At 37.6% G+C, this 26,397-nt stretch overlaps 1 protein-coding gene across 1 annotated transcript; it reads right to left on the bottom strand.

The window, feature by feature from the left end:
- Positions 1 to 1,192: 1,192 nt before the first annotated feature.
- RAB14 (RAB14, member RAS oncogene family) lies at positions 1,193 to 26,371 on the bottom strand. Its single transcript, XM_047830138.1, has 8 exons — positions 26,111 to 26,371; positions 17,124 to 17,182; positions 15,946 to 15,999; positions 14,267 to 14,444; positions 9,801 to 9,867; positions 4,932 to 5,019; positions 4,507 to 4,537; positions 1,193 to 3,527 (listed from the first exon to the last, which is right to left on the bottom strand). Exons 2-8 carry the CDS (start codon positions 17,173 to 17,175, stop codon positions 3,350 to 3,352), a joined length of 648 nt encoding a protein of 215 aa, XP_047686094.1. The 5' UTR covers positions 17,176 to 17,182; positions 26,111 to 26,371; the 3' UTR covers positions 1,193 to 3,349.
- Between the last annotated feature and the right edge of the window lie 26 nt (positions 26,372 to 26,397).

The raw sequence follows: 26,397 nt of genomic DNA, 5'->3' as shown, positions 1-26,397 counted from the left end.
TGCCAAGGACTATTTTCTAGGCCCGTAGACGGCTTCTGAACCAGAACAGTACAGAACAGCGCAGTGCAGTAATCCCTCACCACTCACAGAGGTTTGTTATGCCCACGGTGTTTGGCCAGACCTGGACCGGTAAGATATGGGATAGACATAATTACAATAAAGATAATGAAAGTGGCATAAAATCTATTAACACTCAGAAAGTTCTAAAAGGCATCTACTTCCAAAATAAAAATGGATTTGGTGGTGTCTTTTGTAATTACATTCTTGTTTCATTTTCACAAGTCTTCGCAAAATGCTTTGAAGTCAGGCCTCTGCACAATTCTACTGAAATCCTTCAGGGACACATTTTCCCATTCTTCTTTCTAAACTGCCACATGAACCCTCTCTATTCCCATGTTCTTCGGTTTAAGAAGGAGTGAATTGAACCACACACATTTCTAAAAAGATCACACTTGAAACAATGGATATGTGAGCAAAAGAGTTCTCAAAACTATAGTCTGGAATTAGGTGAGGTAATCATGAAGCCAAACACCTGGTTCCAAAAGACAGCTTTCCAAAGAAACTTTACTACCTCTAGTAGGACATGAACATCACCACCAGAAATTTTTTTTTTTTTTTTAATCGAGGCTACTGCATCCAACACTTTATTATCCCTGAAAAACATACTGGAACATCTAACCCATAAAGAGTACTGAGCACCAAGTACTCATCAAGAGGGGCTCCTCATAGGTGCACGGTTAACAACCCAGAGAACCGGTGACCACAGAGGTAGTGAGCTCTCCTGGATTAAAGATTAAAAGAACTTCACTCTCTCTACTTGCCCAGTGTCTGGCACACGTGTGTTACAATATGACAATTTGCTCTTCTGGTTTTGAGCACCCAAGTTTATTATAGGGGGTTACACATGCAAATAACAGAATTTGGCCCCAAGTACAGTCAAGGGAGAACACTATCAGGCACCAAGGGTGCCGATCTCACGCTGAAAAAAGTCAACTTAAACACTGCAAGTGTGATCTGAACACAAGAATAAAAGTGTAGGTCAATTACTAAGCGATGTGGATTTATACGCTATATACAGACTTCTCTTTATACAAGGACAGTTCTGCAATAAAAACTGACAGCTTCTGCCAGATAACCGTTTGCCTGAAGAAAATACGAAATCCTATTGTAATTCAGAAAATAATGCAAACCATTTTAATTTAATCTACATACAGGTACTTTATTTACAAATATTTAGATTAATAGCATTTTGTTACATCAAATGAAGAGTACAGCAGTCTGAATAAATCCTGTCACAAAAACAATAAGACCCACTGTAACTAACTTTGGGAATCAGGGTATTGCACCTAAACAAGCCACAGTCTTTCGTTTGTGATTGCTACCTTATATCCCAATGGGTGGTTGGTTGGTTTTGTTTTTGAAAATATATACACACACCAGCAGGTCATGGTCCCTGGGCAAGTCCCTTGTGAAGCAACAGGGTAAGCAAAATGGGTCACTTTTAGGTCTTTAACAGAATATACCAATCTACTCCAGGAATCTTGTTTTTAAAAAAGTTCAACGAAGACAAAAATAAAGATGAGTCCACAAATTAACCCAATCCTATTTTCTGCACATTCCAGTTTTGGCTTTTATTTAACATTGACTATACAATACTCCAGTACTACCACATGTTTACAACCCAGAAAGTCGTATTTTTTATTTTTACTTTAGTGTCTGTAAAGAGGGATTTAAAATGTGTATTTCAAACACAGCAGGTGAGCTGAGTGATTTTAGATAATACACTAAGGTTTACCTATCCTACTTCAAATGACCTCAATTCTCAGTCTGAACCATAAACTCCATCAGAAATCAATCAAAAGAAGTAAAGAACCTGGTGAAACAGAAGTTTGTTGTCCAAAGAGATCGTTTCCCTTGCAACACAGTATTCTTTCAGTGGCCAAACCACCCAGTGCAAAGTAATAACTTACTTCGGATCGGATCGGTGCAAACACTGGCGCAAACACTGAAACACCGTTAGAAACACTTTCCCTTTTACAAAACAATTTATGCCCCCATGACATAAATAGCCCCTTATACTAAGAACACAAGGGATACCTTAAATTATCTCACTGTAGTGTTAAAAATGCACAATTTAAAATCCCTTAACAGCAGACCTGCGGTTCTGACTGTCCGGTCCACAATCTCACCATTCCAAGAAGATAAAGGTATAAAAGCTTAAAATGTGCAATAATAAACCCAGCCTTTTTTCTTTTTCTATACAGTAAGGCAAGAAATGCAGCCTGTAATGCAAAACGTTTACAAAGAGAAAAGCAGGTTAGCACATTGTCGATTGCACAAGAACAGTTAAGAAAATCAGCAGGTAAGCCACGGTGCAAAGATGGAACAGAATCTGCTAGTGTTAATCCTCTCGTGCTAGAAGCTCCTTCCAGCATTGTGTCCCCAAACACTGCCAGCACCAGAGGGTGAAGCCAGTATTACCTGTGAACTGCAGTTGTGTCTATTTCCTTGTGTGAAATGGAAGGGAGTAACATGGTCACATATAGGTCATACTGTACAAACTGGTATTTTATACTGTTCCAATGCCAGTAATCAATTTATTTTCTTCATTAAAATAATATACACAGAATGTATTGTTAGTTCGGTTCCTTCAAATTTTATACATATTTACTTTCTGCTAAAGAGAAAAGGATAAAATGGTGTAAAAAAAAAAAAAAAGATAAAGCTATTAATTAAGCACGAGAAAAGATAAGTGGATATTTCCCCTGTGCAAGGCTAAGACAGAAGCAAACCTCCACGAGAAAAATGCCACCCACACGACAGAAAATTTATCCAACGAAAACAAAACAAAAGCAGTTATAGAGCCCATTCTCTATCATCAGAAGTCATTTCACAGCAATAAACTTACTGGTTACAACAGACATACTTGAACAGTTAAAGATGGGGAGAAAGGCTTAAGATATCATCAAATTAAACCATACAGTAAGACAAAGCCTTGCCAAAAAGAGGGAAGGATAAAAATCATTTAAGTCCAGCATCAGTGCTCAGTTTAAATCATGTACTGGTGACATACCTATCACGAGGACGATCAAGGGGGAAAAAAAAGTCTAGATTTACCATGCAGGAGAGATTTATTACTCTACTTGCCTTTGATAACCTGATTACACCTAGTTGTTTAGCAGTTTAGTATTGTGTTAAACTGTTTTTACAACAGAGTTGTTTTTTCCTTTTTTTTTTTTTTTTTTTTTAATTAAACCCAGTAAGATGTACAGAAGACAATGAGGCAGTAAAAAGTACTGCTTCCAACAGACAGGTGAAAGGTCACATGGGAGCTACGGCAAAGAGGTCACTAGCAGCCGCAGCCTTCTCTCTGGGGTTGGGGTTCACTGGTTAGCCGGCCTCCCTGCGGGGCTGAAGGCTTGTGTTGTACACCGGACTCAGCAGCATTCAGATCCAGGCTTCCGTCCTGAATGTTCTGATAGATTTTCTTGGCAGCTTCAAGGAAAGCATCTTCTACATTCTCTCCCCTGAGAGGCAATCGACAACTTTATTCAAGAATCACAGCTCTCCACGAAAGATTAGACATGATGCACTTTTGCTAACCTTTAGTCAACTGCCATGATGTCTTCAACTTAGCCACTGTCATCTAACAAGAGATTACCAAAGACTGAGCTAAGGAGAGCAACGTGGGGAAATAATTTCTGTGGAAAAGCACGTGAACGCGGTACCAAGAGCTGTTTCTACAAGCCCCAACTGGATAACAGGGTACGTTCTAATCATTAAAATGTTATACACTAATATATAATGAAAATGAAGAGCCAGTTTTGTAACTGTGAGAAGGCATTCCAAACACAAACATCTCAAAACATGCAGAACAGGATTCCAGGATTTGTATGGTCTGATTAGCCAAGCACCAACTATACTGTTTTTATCATGTGATGGTGATATATTCATGCTCGGCTATGTTCACACTTCAGTTCTCTTAATACTAACGATACAGATGGCACTGAACAAAGGGGCTAGCTTCTCACCAGCAAGAGATGTTTGACTTAATAAATGAAGATGGGAGGCCTGGGGTTCAATAATGGACACGGAGTAACAATCAGAAAATTAATTATGCTTCTAATTATTCTTAGACATTGTTTCCTTAGGTCATGCTTTTTAATCAGCAGTATTAAATGAACAGATTAACCAAGCTTGAGTCTAAGATGCCAAACTCAACCTCAGTTGTGAAAGTCAAACGCTTTTGAAATGCTAACACAACTTCATTTATTAACCTGGATTACCAACAGGAATAATCAAGGTACAATCTTTTAGGCAAAGTTAACAAAAAATATTACTTTTAAATGTGAAACAGGAAACAAAGGGATGCGTGCTTACTATTCTTCCCACCATAAGCGTTATTACATGCAAATATATTAGAATCCATTTTCCATATGTGTGGTTCTACTTTGAGAAGTTTGAATGTAATTAAACATAACTGAAAATGATTTTAGCCATACGTACGTTTTTGCACTTGCTTCAAGGAACAATAAGCCTAAAAATAAAATTCAGACTTATGATTAAGACATTTCAAATTAACTCAAAAGGGGATTATCTTCAATAACACTTGAATAAAACTTTCCCATGAATAAAAGTTTCCCATCAGCTATCAGTACTCCTATCATAGTATTTTATGAAACAACACATGTTAGCTTGAGATGGCGGGGAATCTTTATATTTGTTATTAAATACTTGCACTACCCCCAACATGGAAAACACGAATGTCAAATAGAAACATTTTATTTCCTCACTCTGGAAATGTAAGCAGTTGCCATTAAAAAAAAAAAAAAAAAAAAAGTCACATAATCTGCAGTATCAAAATCCCACCCTTCCTTAGAAATTCTACGTGTGAACCAAAACCCCCATTAAAAATCTTAAAAGAAACCCACCATTTTCTTCAGCAAACTGTTTGGCTTCTTCATATGTTACATCTCTCTGGGCCTCCAAATCTGCTTTATTTCCTATGAGAATTATTACCTAATTTGTGACCAAAAGAAAGACATCTTAAAATAAAAGCAACCATTTAAATCAACCATTAAATTTCTGAAATCCAAAAACCTTGACAGAAAAAACACAGGGGCCTAAAAAGGACACCCAAGTACCAGCAATCTCATGTAGCAGACACATATGAAAAATCATCAAGTCAGTACTATTAACAGGGATCTCTGCAATTATCTAGGCCACGGGCTGACAAACTGTCTATAAAGGGCAAAGAGTAGATTTTTCAGGTGTGCAAGCCATTCAAAAACAAAACAGTCCATGAGGCACAACTGGTCTAGGCCAAAGGTTATGACTTATCTGAGTAAGCTTACTAAAGGGGTCACGGACAAGCTCCCAGGGATCTGCGAATGCACTGAAATTAAGCACAGAATGTTGTCAACAAGTACATTCCCTGGAAGAGAATGCTCATGGTTTTCATCAGATTTTCTAAAGTTTCTAGGACCCTCAAAAAGTTAAACTACTAGTTCAACTCCTTCAGGCTATAGGTAAGGAAATCAATGCTCAAATAAGGCAAAGGAATTTGTCAACGTTTACTCGGTGAGTCAGGGGGAGGAAGATATTAGAACCAAGGCAGAAAACCCAAACTGTGACCTTCAAAAACTGTCCTTACACTAGCTAGCCCTAGGCAGGACTACATTTGTAGCAACTGATAACAAATGTCTGTGTTCTGTGAGGAACAGTGGTGGTGGGAAGAGGGAGTGGGGGGACACATACGCAGACAAGTTCAAATCCAAGGCAAAATACACACACTTATCTATACTCAGTTTGGAATCATTTATACAGGTGAAGTTAGGCCAAAGTTAAAGGCAGCTCTGAAAAGCTCTAAGAAAAAAGTCTGCAGCCTTGGAAACAGAGCTTTGATCGTTATGGTGCTTTGGGAGGGCGGGGAGGCATTTATGGATAAACTGTCTCTGTCCATATATAACCTTATTTCATACTAACGAGTGATTCCCCCCTTCCTTTCCCTTCCAAACAGATGTGGTAATCCAGATGCAGACAGGAATGGATGGTTTCAACCAAAAGTGACTTCCACCATTAACTTTTTCTCATGTGACACTGCAGCACCTGGCTCTCCTGTTTCTAAAACACGATGTCTAATGAACTGAAGAACCACTGTGATCTGAATGTAAACCTTGAGCAAGAACACTTAAGCAGTGTAACAAATGTGAGCATTTTTCAATCAGTGTGGACAAGGGCCCACTAAAAAGGGAAAGATTTTCACATGGAGTCAGTCTTTTAAAGAATAAGAACACTTAAAAAAGGAAATCAGCTTAAAAAAAAAAAAAATCAAGGCTGATAAAGTCATGGTGGCCTAATACAGAGCCATTATAAGACAAGTACTCAAAACAAGAAATGTTTTGTATGTCAACTATATTTCAGTTAAAAAAAAAACAACAAAAAACCAGGGTGCGGCACCTGGGTGGCTCAGTCGATTAAACCTCTGACTCTTGATTTCAGCTCAGGCCATGATCTCATGGCTCATGAGTTCAAGCCCCACATCGGGCTCTGCACTAACAGCCATGGAGCCTGCTTGGGATTCTCTCCCCCTCTCTCTGCCCCTCCCCTGCACACACACGCGCGCTCTCTCTCTCTCTCTCTCTCTCTCTCTCAAAATAAATAAACTTAAAAACAAACAAAAAAAACCACACCAGGGTGCCTGGGTGGCTCAGTCAGTTAAGCATCCAACTCTTGATTTTGGCTCAGGTCATGACCTCACTCAGAGTCTGGGAGATGGAGCCCTGTGTCAGGCTCTGTACTAACAGTGCAGGGCCTGCTTGGGGTCCTCTCTCTGCCCCTCCCCAGCTCATGCACCTACATATGCATGTGTGTGTGCTCTCTAATATTTAAAAAAAAAAATTGAACTGCACACCTTAAATGGGTAATTATGCTAATTTTATCTCAGTAAAGCTGTTTTTAAAAATAAAAGATAATTTAAGAAATTATTTTAAATGCTAGCTGAATGGAAACGCTGCCTCCTCTCCCAATTCCTTAAGAAGTTCCAAGCCGTGCTTTACCTATCATCCTGAAAGGAGACATGAAAGCAGCATGCTAACAAGACAGAGATACAAAATATACCAGACAAGATGGGAAGGTATGGAACCTCCATATAGAAATTGAAGGCAACTTTATAGAAAATGTAACATCTGAGCTGGACCTTAAGAGATTTTCTTTTGTAGGGGAGCAAATTTTGCCACCTCAAGATAGGCCTCTTTGGAATATTAATTATCTTAAGCTAGTTTATTTTTAAGAAACACCAGACAGAGGTAAAGCTCTGAAAACCCAAAGTTACCCTTTACCTTAAGAGACATTTATACTTAGAAGAAAAATCTCCATTTGTAAGGGTATTTCCCTCTCAGTACCAGGGAGAGGGTACCGAGTCAACCTCCAGAAACTTTTAACAACTCTGTCAATTTATTTCTTAGACCAACCAGAAGAATCTTGAAAGGTAGAGGAAAGTTTTTCCTCCATTAACACTTTCTTCTGAAGATGTGGTAAAATTTAAAGAGGCATAAATAAGACAGGAAAGACATGCCTAACTTGTCATTATACTCCTCTAAGAACCCTCTACAATGAGGTGTTTTTTTTTTTAACATTTTTCTTGAAATAACTATAAGAAGCTTACAAAAGTAGAGATTCTAAAGACCCTTCACCAAGCTTCCTCAACAGTAGCATCTTACAGACTTTCAAAACCAGGGAAGTGACACTGGTGCACTCAATTTCACCAGCTGTACACTCTCATGTGTGTGCACAGTTCCATGCAATTTTATTGCAGGTACAGATCTGTGTCACCACTATCAGGATACAGAACTGTTCCATCACTACAAATTCTCTGTGCTGCCCTTTTTATAGTCATCCCACACCACTCATAGCCTTCACCCCCATCTGTTAACTCCTGGCAACAATTCTGTCTTTTTGAGAGTGTTTTACAAATGGAGTCATTCAAAATGTAATTTTTTAAATTGACTTTTTTCACTCAGCATAATGTCCTTGAGAGCCATCTAAATTGCTATATGCATCAACAGTTCATTCCTTTGTTTCACTGAGGAGTATTCTGTAGTATGAATACACCAGATGGGTTAACCACTCACCTACTGATGGCCATCTAGGTTGTTTCCCATTATTGTAAATAAAGCTGTTATGAACATTTATCTATAGCTTTGTATGTATACCTACAGTGGGTTTAAAATAATTGATATGAAAATTCCAGGCACAGTCCTTGACATAAAAGGCAAATGACATTAACTTTCAGTTCCACCAATTGCTTGCTGTTCCTTGATTTAAAAAAAAAAAAAAAAAAAAAAGCTAATCTTACCACTGATAACAAAGCCAAGTAAGACACAGGCCTTATTCTGAAGAAGCTCAGAGTCAGTCACAGCTCACGGCCTTTCCTCACCTGTTTCTGGAAGCCTTATTCACCTCTACAGTCCCAGTTCAAACATCACTTTCTCCGTAAAGCGGGATTCTCCAGACAGCACTGCTTATCTGGAGCACTTCCAGTAACACACACACCAGTTGCTCCAACTCCTATTTCACTCTGCTTTCCAGCACGGTTAAACACATGTGCACAGCTATCTCCTTACTAGACCATAACATTCCGTGGGCCAAGATGCACCTTTATCTTTGGCTACTACAGAGTCTAGCCTGGTAGTTGGCCTTTAAAAATCTCAGTATCTTCTCACTCTGGCTAAGAAGCCAATTTTTATTTTCATTTTAAAAAGAAAAAAATTTTTTACAGTGCCTGGGTGACTCAGTCAGATAAGCATCTGACTCTTGATTTCAGCTCAGGTCATGATCCCAGGGTCATGAGATTGAGACCGAGTCAGACTCCACACCCAGTGGTTAAGATTCTCTCTCCTTTTCCCTCAGCCCCTCCCCAGCTCATGTTCGCTTTCAAAAAAAGTTTTTTTAATTTGCAGTTTGAAAATGTAGCACAATAATGCTTACTTTTTGAATTTACTTTTTAATATTTAAGTATAGTTGAGAATTTTTTGGTAAAAAAATTTTTTTAATTAAAAAACTAATTTTTTAAAGCATGTAGAACTCTTTTATCTTTAATTGAAATTTTACTGAGATAATTGTAGATTCACAAGCAGTTGTTAAGAAATAATAGAGATCCAGAAACAAAGAAGATGAAATATAACAGATGAACATAGCGGAAGGGAAAGAAAATTAAGGTAAAACCAGAGAGAGAGGCAAATACTTAAGAGGCTCTTAACTATAGGGAACAAACTGAGGGTTGATGGAGGGAGGTGGATGGAGATGGGCCAGATGGGTGATGGGCACTAAGGCACTTGTTAAGAGCACTGGGTGTTGTATGTAAGTGACGATCCATTGAATTCTACACCTGAAATCAATACTACACTATAAGTCAACTAATTTGAATTTAAATAAAATCTTGGGGACAAAAAAAAAGAAAAAATATTTTTCCCAGTTTATTCTAATGGTAAGATTTTATGAAACAAATGCAGATCCCTTTCAAAGTGATTGTTTCAGATTTCATAGTCTCCACCTCACAGGAGGTCACCACTCCATAACTTTTTTTTTTAACCACAAACATGAACAAAAACCAAGTATAAATACAAAACCTAGAGTAATTACTACTGAAAAAAAAGGTTAACTTCTCTTTAATTAATTTAAAAATAAAATATTCTCTCATTCTTAGTACTCAAATACAAAAATCCTATTAACAAATAACTTTCCTTTCAGGGTTAGTGTAGTTCTCAAATTTTCTGTAGAACAAAGGTTATTCAACTTACAGTATTTGGATTGGTGAGATTCCTTGCATCTGTCAACCAGCTGCTTAAGTGGTTATATGTACTTCTTCTGCAAAAATTAAAGTTTACGTGTATGACTACCACATACAATTGCCATTTCAATTTTTTAAAAACAAACTTCAATAAATATTTAAAATATTCACTTTTATCAAAATCTGTTGAATGTAAACACATATTTTCCAAAAATCTAGCCTAAACCTATTATTTTTAAATAAATAAACAATAATCCAACAATTTTCTAATTACATTTCAGGAGAAAACTGCTTGCATTTAAAAGTACATTCATAAAGCACACCAATAGGCAAGCAAGGAACAACACAGAAAATTAATGAAAACAATTCTGAACCCAGAATTTACAATCTGAAGTAAAAACTAAGATTATTTTTAAATCATCCAGATTTTCGACCACAAAATGGAGACACAGCACCAAAATGTCTCACAAATGGTGTATGTTCAGTGGCAAACATGTTTGCATCTGTCTTTTTCAAATTAGAAACCAAGACAGTCACACTATAGACAGATACAAAATTCATCTTTCCTTAAAGAGAAAGTTGAATACGACAGCATAAAAACTGGCTTTAGGGGTGCCTGGGTGGCTCAGTCGGTTAAGCATCTGACTTCGGCTCAGGTCGTGATCTCACAGTTTGTTAAGTTCAAGCCCTGTGTCATCAGGCTCTGTGCTGTCAACTCAGAGCCTGGAGCCTGCTTCGGATTCTGTGTCTCCCTCTCTCTCTGCCCCTCCCCTGCTTGTGCTCTCTCTCTGTCTCTCAAAAATTAATAAAAACATTAAGAAAATTTTAAAACAAATGTGGCCTTAAAAAGGCACTTAATACATCTGACTGGAAATTGAAGTCCCTAGATATCAGAGCAAGTTTATTCTAACTCTGTACTCTTATTTACCCAGCAGCTAAATCATTTTGGGATCCAGACTGCCTTATTTCTCCACTTTCTCCAAGCATTAGTTTAGAAACTCATAGGCTCATTTGCCCTAGCCAAACAGGCCCGAAGAGAGCAAGCAAATTTAAATAATATACAATATTAAATACAGTATAGTATTAATATTTCTCAGACTCTACCGAAAGGATCAAATAAAATTTTGAAGGTTAAAAATGTTTCGGATTGGGGGCACCTGGGTGGCTCAGTCGGCTAAGTGTCCAACTTCGGCTCAGATCATGTTCTCACGGTTTGTGGGTTCGAGCCCCGCGTCAGGCTCTGTGCCAACAGCTCAGAGCCTGGAGGCTGCTTCGGATTCTGTCTCCCTCTCTCTCTGCCCCTCCCTCACTCACACTCTGTCTCTCTCTCTCAAAAATAAATATTAGAAAAGATTTTTTTTTAAAAGGGGTTTCTGATTTAAATACATTCACAGAACTTTAATCCATCCTACTCATTTAACAGGTAAGTAAACAGAAGCCCCACAAAGATCCAAATGATTTCAGAGCCAGGCCTTGAACCCTTTGCACACACACTGTCCTCAAAGTGTTTCAAATTTAGCCTTGTGAATATATTCCATCATCTCCAGCTGTCAGTACCTACGTAAAGTTGGAATATTCCAAACACTTAATCCTTTCCCAGTGGGAACTGAAAAGGAGTCCTAAGATTCTCTTTTTACTGTGCTAAATCATGTTACACACAAATCACCACCTAACTGTAAAAAAAAAAAAAAAAAAAAAAAAAAAAAAATCAAATGAACAAAAGTAACATTTTCCTGATGTTTTATAATTTTCTAATGGTCAAATATTTTTAAAAAGCACAAGCCATATCACTTTACTCTTCAGTATTTGCATCACTGACATACTTTGCTTTTACACATATTTATCCTACTTTGTGCACAAAAACTCAAACAGCACAAATACAAAAATATTTATACTGATTTTAGTAAATTTTAAAATGTCAAAGCTGGCAGCAACAGTGAATTACAAACTGCCATTACTTTGGTAAACAGAGAAATCTACACATCCTTTTTAAGTATACAGATCACGTAAACTTTAGTTTTAGTAATTATTTTATTAACTTAAATTCACCATAATTTCAAATCTATAAATACAGCAGCATCAGAATATTCATTAATTAGTGGTAATAGTGCTAAAAAAAAAAAAAAAGTGCAACTATATCCCTAACTTTGGCATGGATGTTAAATGACATATCAAACAACTGATATAGCCAAAAAAATTGCCATGATAAGCTATGTTATCAATTTAGAAAAGTATCATGTAACAATTATAGTTAATGCCAAGAATAAAAAATATTACTAAAGCAGGAACTTTCAAGTTTGCAAAATGTTAAGGATTAATGCTACTATGAAATGTAGCATATGAAAAACACGGGTGTAAAGCCTGAAGTACTTTTTTTCAATAATACTTTTATTGGGATATGAACATACCATAAAGCTCATCCTTTTAAAATATACAATGTATCAGTTTTTAGTATATATTCCAAAGTTGTGCAACAATCACCAGTATCTAATCCTACAACATTTTTATCACTCCCAAAAGAAACTCCGTACCCATCAACATTCACTCTCTGTCCCCTGGCAATCTACTTTCTGTCTCTATGAATTGGCCTATTCTGGATCTTTCATATAAATGGAATCATACATGTGGCCTTTTATGTCTGACTGCTTTCACTTAGCAAAATGTTTTCCAGACTCATCCACCTTATGGCATATATTGGAGTTTCTTTTCTTTTAATGGTTGAATTATGCTCCATTGCATGAATATACCCATTTGTCTATCTCTTCCTTAGTTGATGGGCATTTGGGCAGTTTCCAGCCAAAGTACTTTTGATGACTTGAACAGACACATATTCTACCAAAAGTAGTTACTATGCTTAAAAGCAAACATGTATCAAATCACTTTGTAGATCTTAAACTTACACAATGTTATGTGTCAACTATATTATCAGTAAAGCTCAAGGGGGAAAAACACAAGCACACACAAAATAAAACCAACTATATTACAGATTGATAACTCTAAGCACATATCAGCACATTTAAATTGATTAATAATGAATAGAGTTTTTAATTATGCAAAGTCTTCGGGAATGCACCCCTCATAAGGATGTCTTGTAGAGATGGCCAGGTTCTTTAATATTCTTCCCACAAAACTATTTACTTATCATGTTACCAGTTCCTGGCTATAAAGAAAAGCATTAAGGCTATTTCACTCCTTTTGCCCTGAGATCACCCAACTCTAGAACTCAATGAACTTCAAGCACTGTAATTATAATCAGCCACTATCTTCATTCTAAGTCCACATTTCCCAGTGTGTTCCTCAATAAAATAAGCTTAGGAAACACCAAACTAAATTAAGTTAAAGACTTTTTCTGCAGAACTTCTCAGGGTGCTAACATGTTAATGTGCGCTGTATTGTGACTCTTCAAGAGCAAACATATAAAGCATTTCTCAAAAGGAAATATGCTTGAAAGTCTAATTATCATTTGGCCCCACTCACCCATCCCTACCTCCTCTCAAAAAAATAAGACAAGAGTCACAATGCTTTAAACTGGCACTCTGCAGGGCGCCTGGGGGCTCAGTTGGTTAAGCGTCCGACTCTTGGTTTTGGCTCAGGTCGTGGTCTCATGGTTCATGAGACTGAGCCCGGCACTGGGCTCGGAGCTGACAGTGCAGAGCCTGCTTGGGATTCTCTCTCTCCCTCCCCTGTTCACACACTCTTTAAATAAACAAATAAACTTTAAAAAAAATAATAATAAACTGGCACTCTGCGTTAATATGAAAGGTGATCCAGTTCATTTGCTAGCTTAGCACAGTTTAATGAAGTAGCCCAATTTTCCATGTTTTTCTCAACCCAAATAGGGTCCAGCTTTGTTATGTTGTATCAAGCACTTTCAGTTTCCAGAAAGCCAAGCTGAAATAAACTTAATCTTGCTGCATGTGGTATTGCAAACCATTTCAATCCATTTTAGAGCAAAAAAGAATTTAAGTGAATGAACAATTAAATACCTCAAACACCTTCAGATGCAAACATAAGAACTTTTTATAACCTACCATGTTGGATTAGCAAAACTACTTAATTCCTTCCCTGACCTTACTTTGAAAAAGTGTCTTTAACACTAGAGACTGAACAGAGTAACTCAAGACTTGCTTGCTTTCTACTGAAGTGAAAAGAACAAAGTTTGGTATAAAATATTATTTCACCTCAAATAATTGAACAGATGCTGCTTTTCAGAATAGTATTCTTCTATTAGCTCCACCAGCATCTCCTAAAGTTTTTCTTCAGTCATATCCACTTTCAGAAAAGGAAATCAACATGTTACATACATCAAGTCTTATACAACAATTTAGAGAAGAAACCATAAAGCCCAAATAAGCTCATGTATAGGCACACAATCACAAACTAAAGAATGCCTACATCGATAAAAAAGGAGACCACGCTGCCTAAAGTAGACTTCTTTTTTCAAGTACGAAGTTTGAAAAACTATGAATCTCTTACCTAGTGATATCATACACCATAAGCGCTCCCGCAGCTCCTCTGTAGTAGCTCCGTGTAACAGCCCTAAACCTCTCCTGTCCTGCCGTATCCCAAATCTGCAGTTTGATTTTTTGGCCACTAACTTCAATTATTCTTGTACCAAATTCAACACCAATTGTGTGAGGACAATCAGCCATAACTGTTAGAGAGGAAAAGAAATAGAATATAATATTCCAACTTCCAGAAAGCTTCAGATTAAGACCAGCAGAAAAAAATCCACTGGATAATCAAATGACTTATTAAGGCTTGTAGGCTATGAATGGACTCAAGCTAGTGCTGAAAAAAAATTAACAAAAACCCAGAGGTCAAAGAAATCTGACGGGACTAAAACAGAGGTGAGCAAACTTCTATAAAGAACCAAATAGGGGGACCTGGGTGGCTGAGTCGGTTAAGTGTTCAACTCCTGGTTTCGGCTCAGGTCATCATCTCAGGGCTTCGTGGGTTTGAGCCCAGTACTGGGCTCTGTGCTGGCAGTGTGGAGCCTGCTTGGGGTTCTCTCTCTGCCCCTCCTCCACTTGCACCATCTCTCTCTCTCTCTCTAATAAATAAACTTTAGAAAAAAAAAAAAAAGGACCAAATAATGAATATTTAAGTTTTGTAGGCCAAAAGGTCTGTCACAACTACTCAACTCTGCTGCGGAAGCACAAAAAGCAGCCAGAGACAGTAAGTAGAATGAGCATGGTTGTGGAAATAAAACCTTATTTACAAAAACAGGCAGTGACTGGATTTGGCCCACAGGCTACTGTTTGCTAACCCCTGGACTAAAAGAATCTGCAAATTAAAAATAAAGATTTTAATAAGTTCTTCATAATATCAACATTATACTATTTAGACTTCTGATAATCATTACATATAACAAACCAATCAATGGTTTTAAGACTCTAGGAGTTGTTGGTCAAATTTTTATCCTGGAAAATACTATCGATATCTCAAAGAAAAACACATTTAACATATACTTACAATCATATATTGGCAGGTTATATATGTCTAATCCAGTAGGACAAGCTTATCAGTCCTTTCCTTATAATTAGGCCACTGAAAACCTAAACCCACTACTCTGCGGTACAAGTACACACAGACTGCTGGAGCTTTCACAAAATGTTACATTAAGCAAAAACAAAACAAAACAAAACAAGCCATAAAAATAATTTCAACTATATGGAAACAATTTCAACTACATTCAGCCTATCAGTTACATAAAATAAGATGGTCTCTTCCTCTACCACCCAAGACAGAATTGTACTTCAAATATTAATAAACCAGTCCTGGATACAGAAAGAATTTTATTGAAATATCTCCAATCTATTATTTAGTTGACAAATGATACATGCAGCAAATTTCTAATAATTTCTAAAATGGTGAAGTCACAGAAAAGATTATTTAAATCTGACACTGTAATATACATCTTAAAAAATTTCCTACCATCAAAACAAACTAAACAAGAAACTCAAATTATATATGGTATATAAAAATCAACACTCTGTACATGCAGGTGTATTTCACTATATATACACCTATTTAAATTCACTCTCTAAAGAAATGTTGTATTTAAATGCATATAGTGAAAATGGCACTTTTTGAAAAGTAGGAAAGTGACAATAAAGCATGTATTAATGTTTTACCTTATATATTGAACTTACATTTTTTTTCTGTAAATTGATGAAGTAAGCAAGATTTTCCTACTCCCATGTCCCCTGTTTCAAAAAAAAATTTCAAGTGGCAATTACATACTCAGTTTTATACTCTTATAATTATATACAATGATTGTTATATTCCCTACCATATCACATCACAAATTTCTGGGACATTTGAAGTTATATTTCCCTAATATATAATGAGTTTGAAAGATCATACAGGTCACTTTTCAATGTGATGTACAGACCGACGATTCCTAACCTTCAGTATGATAGAACTGAAGTTATAAATTATGTTAGTTAACAACCATCAGATAGGAAGTGCTTTCTAACAGAGAAACTATTGTAAGAGCATTTTCTACTTTGAGCTGTTTCAAAGTTTTGTATTGTTTTTTTTCCCTTAATCCATGCATTAAAGCAAAAGACTTCTGGGAGTAAACAGGGCAGCATATAACTAGCAGAAATAAAAAATTCTAGAAGTCTGATGGACTAGATCTCGTATTTTCTCACATTCCTTGTATTTCTTATAGAATTCCACAAAAGAAAAGCACGTACACTACATGAAAACCACAACAGAACAGATGCCATCTCCAATTGTACTACAGCAATTTAACCTTTGGTGAAGAAAAGTGTTACAATACAATCACATATGATCAACATGTGACAATCAGTACAATCGTCTAATATATAAAGTATATGTACTTTCAACTGAGCTCTTACAACTATACTTGGATAAATAGCATTGTGTTTTAATTTGAGCAATATCTTGAAACTTAATGGAAAAACTACCAATACCATATTATATATATTACACAATTACTCTGAATCAATGTTCTCTATCACTTTTTGGAATCCAGAGGGCTCCAAGGGCTTTCATGATATTTTTGGAATGTTATCAGTACTCCTAGCAAATCTGTCCCATTTCCAGGATTAACAGCTTTCAGGCAGTCCTCAAGAACAATCAACATCAGTTCAAAAGGTACCCACCACTGTACTGTTGAAGTATCCATGGCCACAATGCAAAAAGTATATTACTGCAAAAATAAATGTTATTAAAGGAGCTTGAATTTTGCAGTGAAAAAAATCATACACTTCTTCTGGAGTGGTATCTTAAGTTTTAGTATATAAATATTTTATACATTGACTTTCTTTGCAAAACAAGAGTATAAGTTAAGTGAACTTACCGATAATAATATATTTAAAGATGTAAGAGTAGTTGTATGGTGCAGTTGCCATGGTGGCACTAAAAACAAAGAAAAGTGTGTTACTGCAGAAGGCAAGTATACACAAGTTACCCAGTTGACCGCTGCTAGCCTTTAAAGATATATAAAATACAGCATACGATTATAAACAAAATGTATGCATGCATACATTTCTCAAATTGACCAAATGCATAAATTCTCTTGGATGAATATTAACATTCTCACATACTATCCATAGAAATATTAAGAAACCATTATATCAGAACAATTCCAGTATTTCACTGTAGGAAACATCCAATAACAAAATTTCAAACAAGGAAATCTTTATAAACTTAAGTTAAATACCACTGTAGGGGCGCCTGGTTGGCTCAGTCCATTAAGCATCTGACTCTTGATTTCTGCTCAGGTCGCATCTCACAGTCCTGAGAGCCCCGCTTCAGGAAGCCTGCTTGGGATTCTCCCTCTCTTTCTGCCCCTCCCCTGCTAATGCTTCCTCCCTCCCTCCCTCCCTCTCTCTCTCTCTCTCTCTCAAAATAAATAAACTTTACAAAATCCTTATTTTTTAGGAACAGTCCTCCCTCCTCTTTGAAGTCCCCACTCATCAACTGATCAAATGAATTACTGATGTCCAACCTGTTCAGGACTCTTTGATTTCACAACAGAATGTTATAGAAAGTAACCACTAACTTATAAACATAAAATAACCCTTTTTAAAACTCTACTTTAAATCATGGTTAGCATAGCTTCCAAAGAAAGACCAATCATATGATTTCCAAACCAAATTACTGCCAGGATTAGATAAAACCACATGAAACTGTTGTTCTTGTATTTTTTAAAAAGTCATTTATTTTGCAGTTTTATATGGCTCAACCTAATACAGAATTTGAAGATTATGTATCAAATGCCTACTACATACTACTCTAGAAGCTGAAATAATGGCATAAAATACCACTTACGTTTATAAAAATTGGCAAGTTTATGTATTAGAAAAAATATATTTTTTTAACATTTATTTATTTTTGTGAGACAAAGAGAGACAGAATGCAAGTGGGGGAGGGGCAGAGAGAGAGGGAGACACAGAATCTGAAACAGGCTCCAGGCTCTGAGCTGTCAGCACGCAGCCTGATGTGGGGCTTGAACCCACGAACCGTGAGATCATGACCTGACAAGGCGGACGCTTAACTGACTGAGCCACCCAGGCGCCCCTGTATTAGAAAATATTTCTAAAGATCACAGCCTATTCTTTACCTTCAGATAGACTTAACCTAAAGAATTCTAATTTCTTTCTACTTTAAAAAAAACCTCTCCAATTTATTCAAATGAATGCCTTGAATGTGTCAGACACTGTGCTAGGTGCTAGAAACAAGAAGTAAATTCTAATACTGGTAATGATTTCCTGTAACATTTATTCTCAAACCAGTTTTCAGCTTAAGGAAAAGATAAAAAATTATACATACACACACTTATAAATATTTGACCCCATTTCCAAAATTTTCATTTCCAGTATTTTTTAATCTGATTTTACTGTCATGGTCAATTGTCACATTATATAAGCCAGACATATGACGTTTGTAGAAGTTCAATTACTAAAACTAACAAAATTACTATATAATAAAATTTAACATGTAGAAAAAATATGTATTTAAAATAAGTATATAACTGCTATTAGGGAAGAGAAAAAAGTTCATTACAGTAAGGTATTAGACAATCAGGACACAGTAGAGTCTTCTCAATGAGCTGTAAGATTATTTTAACAAAAGTGGATGCCCTGCTACCCATTCCAGCTTGACGTGTTGTAACATTTTTATAATAGTCTTCAACATCACTGAAAACTCCCTTAACCAGTTCGCACAGGAAGGGAGTTTTTCTAGTTAGATTAACTGATTCTGAACATAATAATTTGTTTCCCTTTTTCCAGACAATGGGGACTCAAAACTTTTAAGAATGAACTTGGTTGGTCCTGAGGCTAAAATTGGTGTGGATTATTCACCAGATCCCAAACACAAGGAAGAAAATATTCTTTCACAATAAAAATGATATTTAAAGGTTATTAACTTCTTCACCTGTATTCTTCCCAGAACCCCGTAATTAACTTTTAATTTCCTTTTTAAGCTCCTCTTTTCCCATTCAAACTTGGGGAAAAGTAATCATTTAGTCACCTTGAAATTACTGTCTTTCATGTTCTTACCTTTCTGATTTTCCTATTTCCTTTCCCTCTTCTTACTGAAACTTGTAGCTATATATACTTTGCTGCCTTCCATTATATTATGTTGAAACCAAGGCCTCTAACAATCCTAATATCTTCTTGAAATGTTCTAAAGTCTCATCAGGAAATTATAAACCAATTCTAGTTGTATTAATTTGTGTGCGTGCTAGTCATCACACAAGCATTCATTAATTATCTATACAATGACCAATTTTCAAAACATTTTTACAAAATATCAGGCATTAATTAGCACACACTATTCCCAAATAAAAGAGAATGACCACTATTTCACAGTGAATACCAGTGCCCTGTCTTTACCCCACCACACAATTTTCTGGTTCAAGTTTCTTAAAAATGACCCAAAAAGCAGAGTTAAAAAAGGAAAGCTACTCAAACTTAGTAATTTCAGTAGACAATGAAGGCAGAAAATATCTACAACTGTAGTCACTAACATAACAGATCCTCCCTTTCTTATTATAAGCTAAGATACTACCTAGGTTTAAACATAATGTTATGCATAACATTCACTCAAAATTATGTATTTATAGTAGAATTATATTCAAGTGGTCTCCTTTTAAATATTAGCCATGTTTAATATGATTTTTAAAAAGTATTTTTCAACAGAATTTCTTGCACATGGAATGAGACATACCACTGTTAAGGTGAAGAATGTACTTTTTAAAGTAGCTTTGGAAGGGGAAACAAGTTTTCTTCTTATTACTTAAGGATGCTTTTCCTTTACTCAAAAGTCAAAAACTGGTGGTCCAGTTCAAACACTGAGAACATGAGTTCATTCAACACTATAATCTCCACTAATTAAAAAACCTTAAAATACTCTGTAACTTGTACACAGCTACTGATGTGAGTAAATGCACTTCTTTCCATGTGTTAACAAAAGCATGTGAATAAAGTTCATATGAAGATAAGCTCTCATTCAATGCCTTTGATTTCCTTAAGAGTAGTACTACGTTCAGGGGCACCTGAGTGGTTTAGTCAGTTAGGTGTCCCAACTTCAGCTCAGGTCGTGATCTCATGGTTTGAGTTCAAGCCCAGCATCAGGCTGTCTGCTTTCAGAACAGAGCCTGCTTTGGATCCTCTGTCCCCCTCTCTCTCTGCTCCTCCCCTGCTGCACTCTCTAAAATAAACATTAAAAAAAAAAAAAAAAAGTACTATACTGAGACAACAAGCATCATTAAATACAGGTGAATAACTTCTAAACTAATAACAAATGTAACTGTTACATTACCATTTATTAGGCACTTAATATGTGCCAGGCAATGTTTTAAATGCTTTACATGCAATCTCAATTAATCTTTACTACTACACTCTTATAAACATCTATAATCCTCATTTTATAGATCAAGACTCAATAGGTAAGTAACATGCCCAGGTCACAAAGCTAAGTGGTCAAGTCTATACTGAACCTGAGACTGTTTTGACTGCAGAGAACCCCCTCTAACCACTACACCATCCCACCTCCTCCATAGTTATGAGATGCACCATGAAACCCTTCTGTGATACTTAGGAAGACATATCTTTTTCAGTTCACTCACTTGGTTCTAATTTAATACTCTAAGTAGTACTAAAAAAATTATATTCGGAGGATGCATTGTAACCAGGATTTGTAGATATGGATAAATGATAACACTAATTCAAATTATATCTACTTACAAAAAAGTTTCTGAAATTAACATTCGCTGGGAGTAAACCATGGGATGATCAGGACTATGTTTCCCTACTTTGTCTTAATACAATTCTTACTTAATTCTCACAACTCTGCAGAGTCATTATCATTATTAGGTTTATGTAAAAACTGAAAAAATTGAGGTTTGGAGAAATTCACTGATTTGGCTACTGCTACAAAGTTAGTAAAATGGCAGAGCTGGAATCTGAATTCAGGCCTGATTCCAAAGAACATGATTTTCTCTAAGGTAGCTATGTAGACTGATAAAATAAAATCAAAAACTCAAAAGAAAAATGGAGGATAATTACAATAAATATTTAGGGTCATAGTTTTACTATCAGCTCATCTAAAATTTAGCTCTGAGCTTCCTGGCTGTCAAGAGAAAGGATTAATAAGTGCACATTAAGCACTGATGATTGTTGTTTGGCCCCTTTTAAATATTAACTATGCTTAATATTGCTTTAACAAAAAATTTCCCTAGATTAACATCATCTCTTGAACAAGAAACACATATCACCATTAAAGTAAGGAATATATTTAAAAATGGGGTATGCTACTGCATAAAACTATGCAGAGTGTTTTTCACCTAACAAAATCATTGATCTATTTCCAGGCCAATACACAGAGATCTATCTAAATGGTTACTAAGTGCACACTAAAAACTAATCATTGTTGCCCCCAAAATAAAATTGCATGGTCTCCATACAATTAATCAAACATCTCTCCAAATAAGATTATACAGACATATAAATGACTGGATTTGAAATATGCTGGTAGATGGGAAGGTTAGGTACTTTTCATACACTCAGCTTATGGAAGTATGAATTACCACATTTTGGGGGAAGTAATCAATATATTTTAAAATCTTAAAGATAATCCAAATCCCCCTTTGACCAAGAAGTAGCCTACAGATACAAAATCTTCAGTCCATAAGGTTATAGGTCCAAGGGCATTTAATGCAGCATTTTTACAGAAAAAAAAACAACACCAAAAACCAAAAACACAAAACCTGGAGACAATCTATACTCCTATCAACAGGGAAATGATTAAATAGAGTACATCTGTATTATGAAATAATACGCATTTAGTTTAAAAACCATTTATATATATATATACGTATTATTAACCTGAAAACATATCCATGATTTTAAGTGAAAAAAAGTTGGCAGAATTTTATGCAATAGCATACACACACACACGCACACACACACACACTCTCTCTCTCTCTCTCTCTCTCTCTCAATCCTGTATACAGGTAATATGGAAGGATACACACCAAATTGTGAAAAATAAATACTTGGATTTAGAGCAGAAAAAGGATAGAAATTATTAACTTTATATATGCCTGGACTAACAGTACGAGCATGTACTATATTCACTAGTAATGTTCTAAAGTATTCAAAGTAGAGACAATAAAAAACTATGAAATATTTAAGACATTTTAATATAATTCTAATACAAAATAAATTAAAGACTAAACAGAACCAAAAAACTTCCCTTTCATAACACTTTCAACATTATTTCCACATTTACAATATGGGGAACATCATATGAAGTCAATCATATGATCATCCTCAAAAACCAGACAAAAACCACTCCCTCCAATAATTGACAGTAATTTTCCCATTTTGTTTTTTTTTTTTTAAATAGCTTGGCTTTTTTTACCGTGTTAACTTATGCACTATGTCTGACTAATCCTTTCACAACTGCTATATAGCTATTTTATTCTACTCCTTAGAACATGTTACCGTATAATTTTTACATAACTTATTCAAGACAACACAGGCCAAAAACAACCCACAAAATATTCCAGGTGATTTATATTCTGATCTGCATTGTTAAAATTAGTTAAGCTTGTTTTGTGTGTGTGTGTGTGTGTGTGTGTGTGTGTGTGTGTTTTTTACATGCAAGACATTTTGTTTAAATACCAGAGCCAAGAGGGGCGTCTGGGTGGCGCAGTCGGTTGAGCGTCCGACTTCAGCCAGGTCACGATCTCGCGGTCCGTGAGTTCGAGCCCCACGTCGGGCTCTGGGCTGATGGCTCAGAGCCTGGAGCCTGTTTCCGATTCTGTGTCTCCCTCTCTCTTTGCCCCTCCCCCGTTCATGCTCTGTCTGTCTCTGTCCCAAAAATAAATAAACGTTGAAAAAAAAAAAATTTTAAAAAAAATACCAGAGCCAAGATAGACTGCTTTTGTGATTCCAATACAGAAATATTTGTTGATCATCTACTAAGCACAAAGCCTTGGGACTAGGCTTGGACAATATAGTAATGATCACAAAAATCATTGTTCCTTGCCTTCATGAAACTTAAGAACAGAAGCAGTCTGATTTGTTTACAAGCCCTCTAACATGGAATGCTACTTGATCTGTCAGACAAGTGGACCCAAAACTTGGGCAGTTAATCTAATAATCTAACCTAACCAGTGAGAGTGGTCAATTTCCTTTCCTCAACAGTAATGCAATCTCTGAAAATAACCCACCCATTTGTAACATCCACTTAAAAAAACTCACTTTGGACAAGATATTTAACGTCATACTTGTATTAGGAACTAGATCCCTTGCTGTGTCAAGAAAAAGACAAAATTTTCCAGTTAATTATGATGGTATGCTATGAATAAGAAGTACTCCAATACTGCACCTCTGTTCACAGAATGAAAGTACTTAAAAGGGCAAAACACTGAAACCCTGTACTTACTACTAGAGTTAAAAGGTTTAGTAATAGCAAAAAATTTACTGATGAAATATGATGTCTGAAACTTGCTTCAAAATAATTTGGTGGAGAGGGTATAGGTGTATATAGATCAACAAGACTGATCACTGTTAACACTGGCTGATGGGTAGGAGAAGGCTCAGTGTATCACTCTCTTTTGTACATGTTTAAAGCTATCTAGAACATAAAGTTTTTTAAAAGTACAGTCTCTGATACTTCTATTTGTACACTGCTGTCTCCAACCATGCCTGACATTTTTAACCACACAAAAATGTTTCATGCTTTAAAAAAAAATAAAAAATCTCTCAGGTGCCCTAGTTTTAATATATTTGCCTTAACCAAAAGTTTCCCCTAATAGTACAAAATCTTACTAAGATTATGCAAAAATATTTAATACTGATAAAGATTAATTTTAAGAACACTCCAAATACTGTCGCACAGTTCAAGTATGCCACAACAATAAAGTTTAACATGAAATTTAAAAAGCAAAAACTTTTTAAAAGGTAGCTTTAATTTCAAGGAATTTTTTTTAGGTTATTAGAATCTAAAGGGATCTTACCTCTTTACAATAACTGCCACTTACTGAATGCCTAATATACGCCAGCTACTTTATACACAATCTCTATCCTAAAAATTCTTTTTACAGGTAAGGAAACCAACTAAGAGTTGATATATCCACAGTCCCACACTACCAAAGGGAAAATGAAGATTCAGGCCCAGGTCTAACTGGACAACTCTCTGATTTAATTGAATCAACAAATATTAAACAACCACTACATGCCTGGCACTGTTACAATGGAGCACCTACTATATGCCAGGCAAGGTGCTAAGGGTTTTTAATCCCATTTAATCCTTGCAACAGCTCTAAAATGTAGGTACAACTATCCCCTGTATAGATAAGGGCACTGACTGAGAGGCTAAGTCAATTCCTTAAGGTCACTCAACTAGAAAGCGGCAGTATTAGTGTAGAAACCCTCCAAAACTCTTAACCACCACATGCCTCGAGGCATGCACGAATAAAAGGGCCTAAGCAGAACTGTGGAAAAAAAATACAGGCAGGTGTTGGGAGAAGGAGTGGGAGCTGGATTACTGCAAGGTCAAGTCTGTCTCCAATAACCACATACAAATAAAAGGCGGTTGTGACAGTAACAAAATGAGCAGTAAACTCTGCAAGAGTTCAGGTGAGCTCTGACACTTGTGTGGGACCACCAGAAAAGCACTTGGCCTCCGGGAACCCCAGTTTCGTCTTCAAATATACAATGAAAACCGTGCCATCTCCCCTCTGGAGTTGGGAGAATGAGGACTGGCAGTGGAGGAGTGACACTACAGACTTCCAGTTACAAAGAAGTCGTCAGTTGTCATCCAGTGCAAACGTAGGGAAAAAGGAATTAAGCTGTGGGTACATTTTACGTGGCCATGCCTGTAACCCTAGCCTAACTTGAGGGTAGTGGAGAAACACCAGGCACAGTGCAGGCAGAGGCCGGTCGGTAGGAAGCATCCTGAACCAACCGGTCACATCGTAACTTCAAGCCTCAGTTTCCTCCCTTGCAAATGAAGATAACTTTGCTTATCACCACGGGCTACTCGAAGAAAACCCTGTGGGAAGACACCTGGGCTGCACCCGGCACACAGTTAAGGTGCCAACCATCGAAACAAACGCTGGCTTCGCCGTTTTTCCTTCCATTCTCAAAATGCCAAAACTTTTTTGGTCTTCTCCACCGCTTCTCCATGCCACCTAAGCTCGAGGCCTCGGAGGGTGTCCGGGGCCTTACAGGGCCTCACCCCAACCAGAAGCTCGCAAGCATAAAGACCCCTTCCCCAGCCCAAGTGCACGGTCTACCCACATCGACAAGGACACCGGGGCTAGTCCAAGATGCCGGCGAGGCTGCGAGGTGCTGCCTTTTGTACTCCGGGCAGACGCGGCCTCCGGGACGGGGAATGCCACGTCTGGGCTCGTGGGCTGCGAGGCGGCGCTGCCCGCGTGGATAAATACGGCGGGGGTGGTCCGCCAGAGCGGCAGCGGGGAGAGGGGCCTGCGGGAGGTGCGTGTGTGCCCGGTCCGGTCGAGGAGGCGGGGAAGGCGCGGCCGAACACACCCTTCCCCGCACGCCCCGCAGCTCTCGGCTGGGCGGGGAGGACCAGAGGCTCGGACGGACGCAGCGCGGGGACACCCCCCGCCCCCGCACGGGAGTCCCGTCGGGCCGGGCGCCGAGGTGCCCGGCGCCGACCCCGGGCTCGCCGCGGCCTGGCAGGGCCGGCCCTGCGGCGCCACCCGCCCGCCGCCCTGCTCGCAGTCGTCCGCACCCCGGCCCCCGGCGAGCCGGGCGAGGAGGCCTCGGCCGGACGGACACTGCGGAAGGCCCGCGTTACCTGGGGGGTTGCTGGTGGCTGGGCAGCTTTCCGGGCGGGAGGGGGGCGTCAGGACGATGAAGAGGAGTGCGGGCGCAGCTGGAGAGGGGCAGGGGCGATCGGCCGAGGCCCCGGCAGCTAGCGGGCTGGCCGAGGAGGTGCAGACGCACTGGCAGCAGTAGCGGTGGCAGCGGCGACTGCTCCTGCGGCTCCCTCAGGATCTTCCTCGGGCAGGTCCAAGATGGCGGCGCTCCCTGCACAGGGTTTCCTGTCACCCTCGCAATGGGCCGGACCACAAAAGAAGGCGG

Source organism: Prionailurus viverrinus, chromosome D4 (assembly GCF_022837055.1).
Source record: "Prionailurus viverrinus isolate Anna chromosome D4, UM_Priviv_1.0, whole genome shotgun sequence".
NCBI lineage: Eukaryota > Metazoa > Chordata > Mammalia > Carnivora > Felidae > Prionailurus > Prionailurus viverrinus.
The sequence above is the reverse complement of the archived record's forward strand: the minus strand, read 5'-3'. Positions and strand labels throughout refer to the sequence as shown.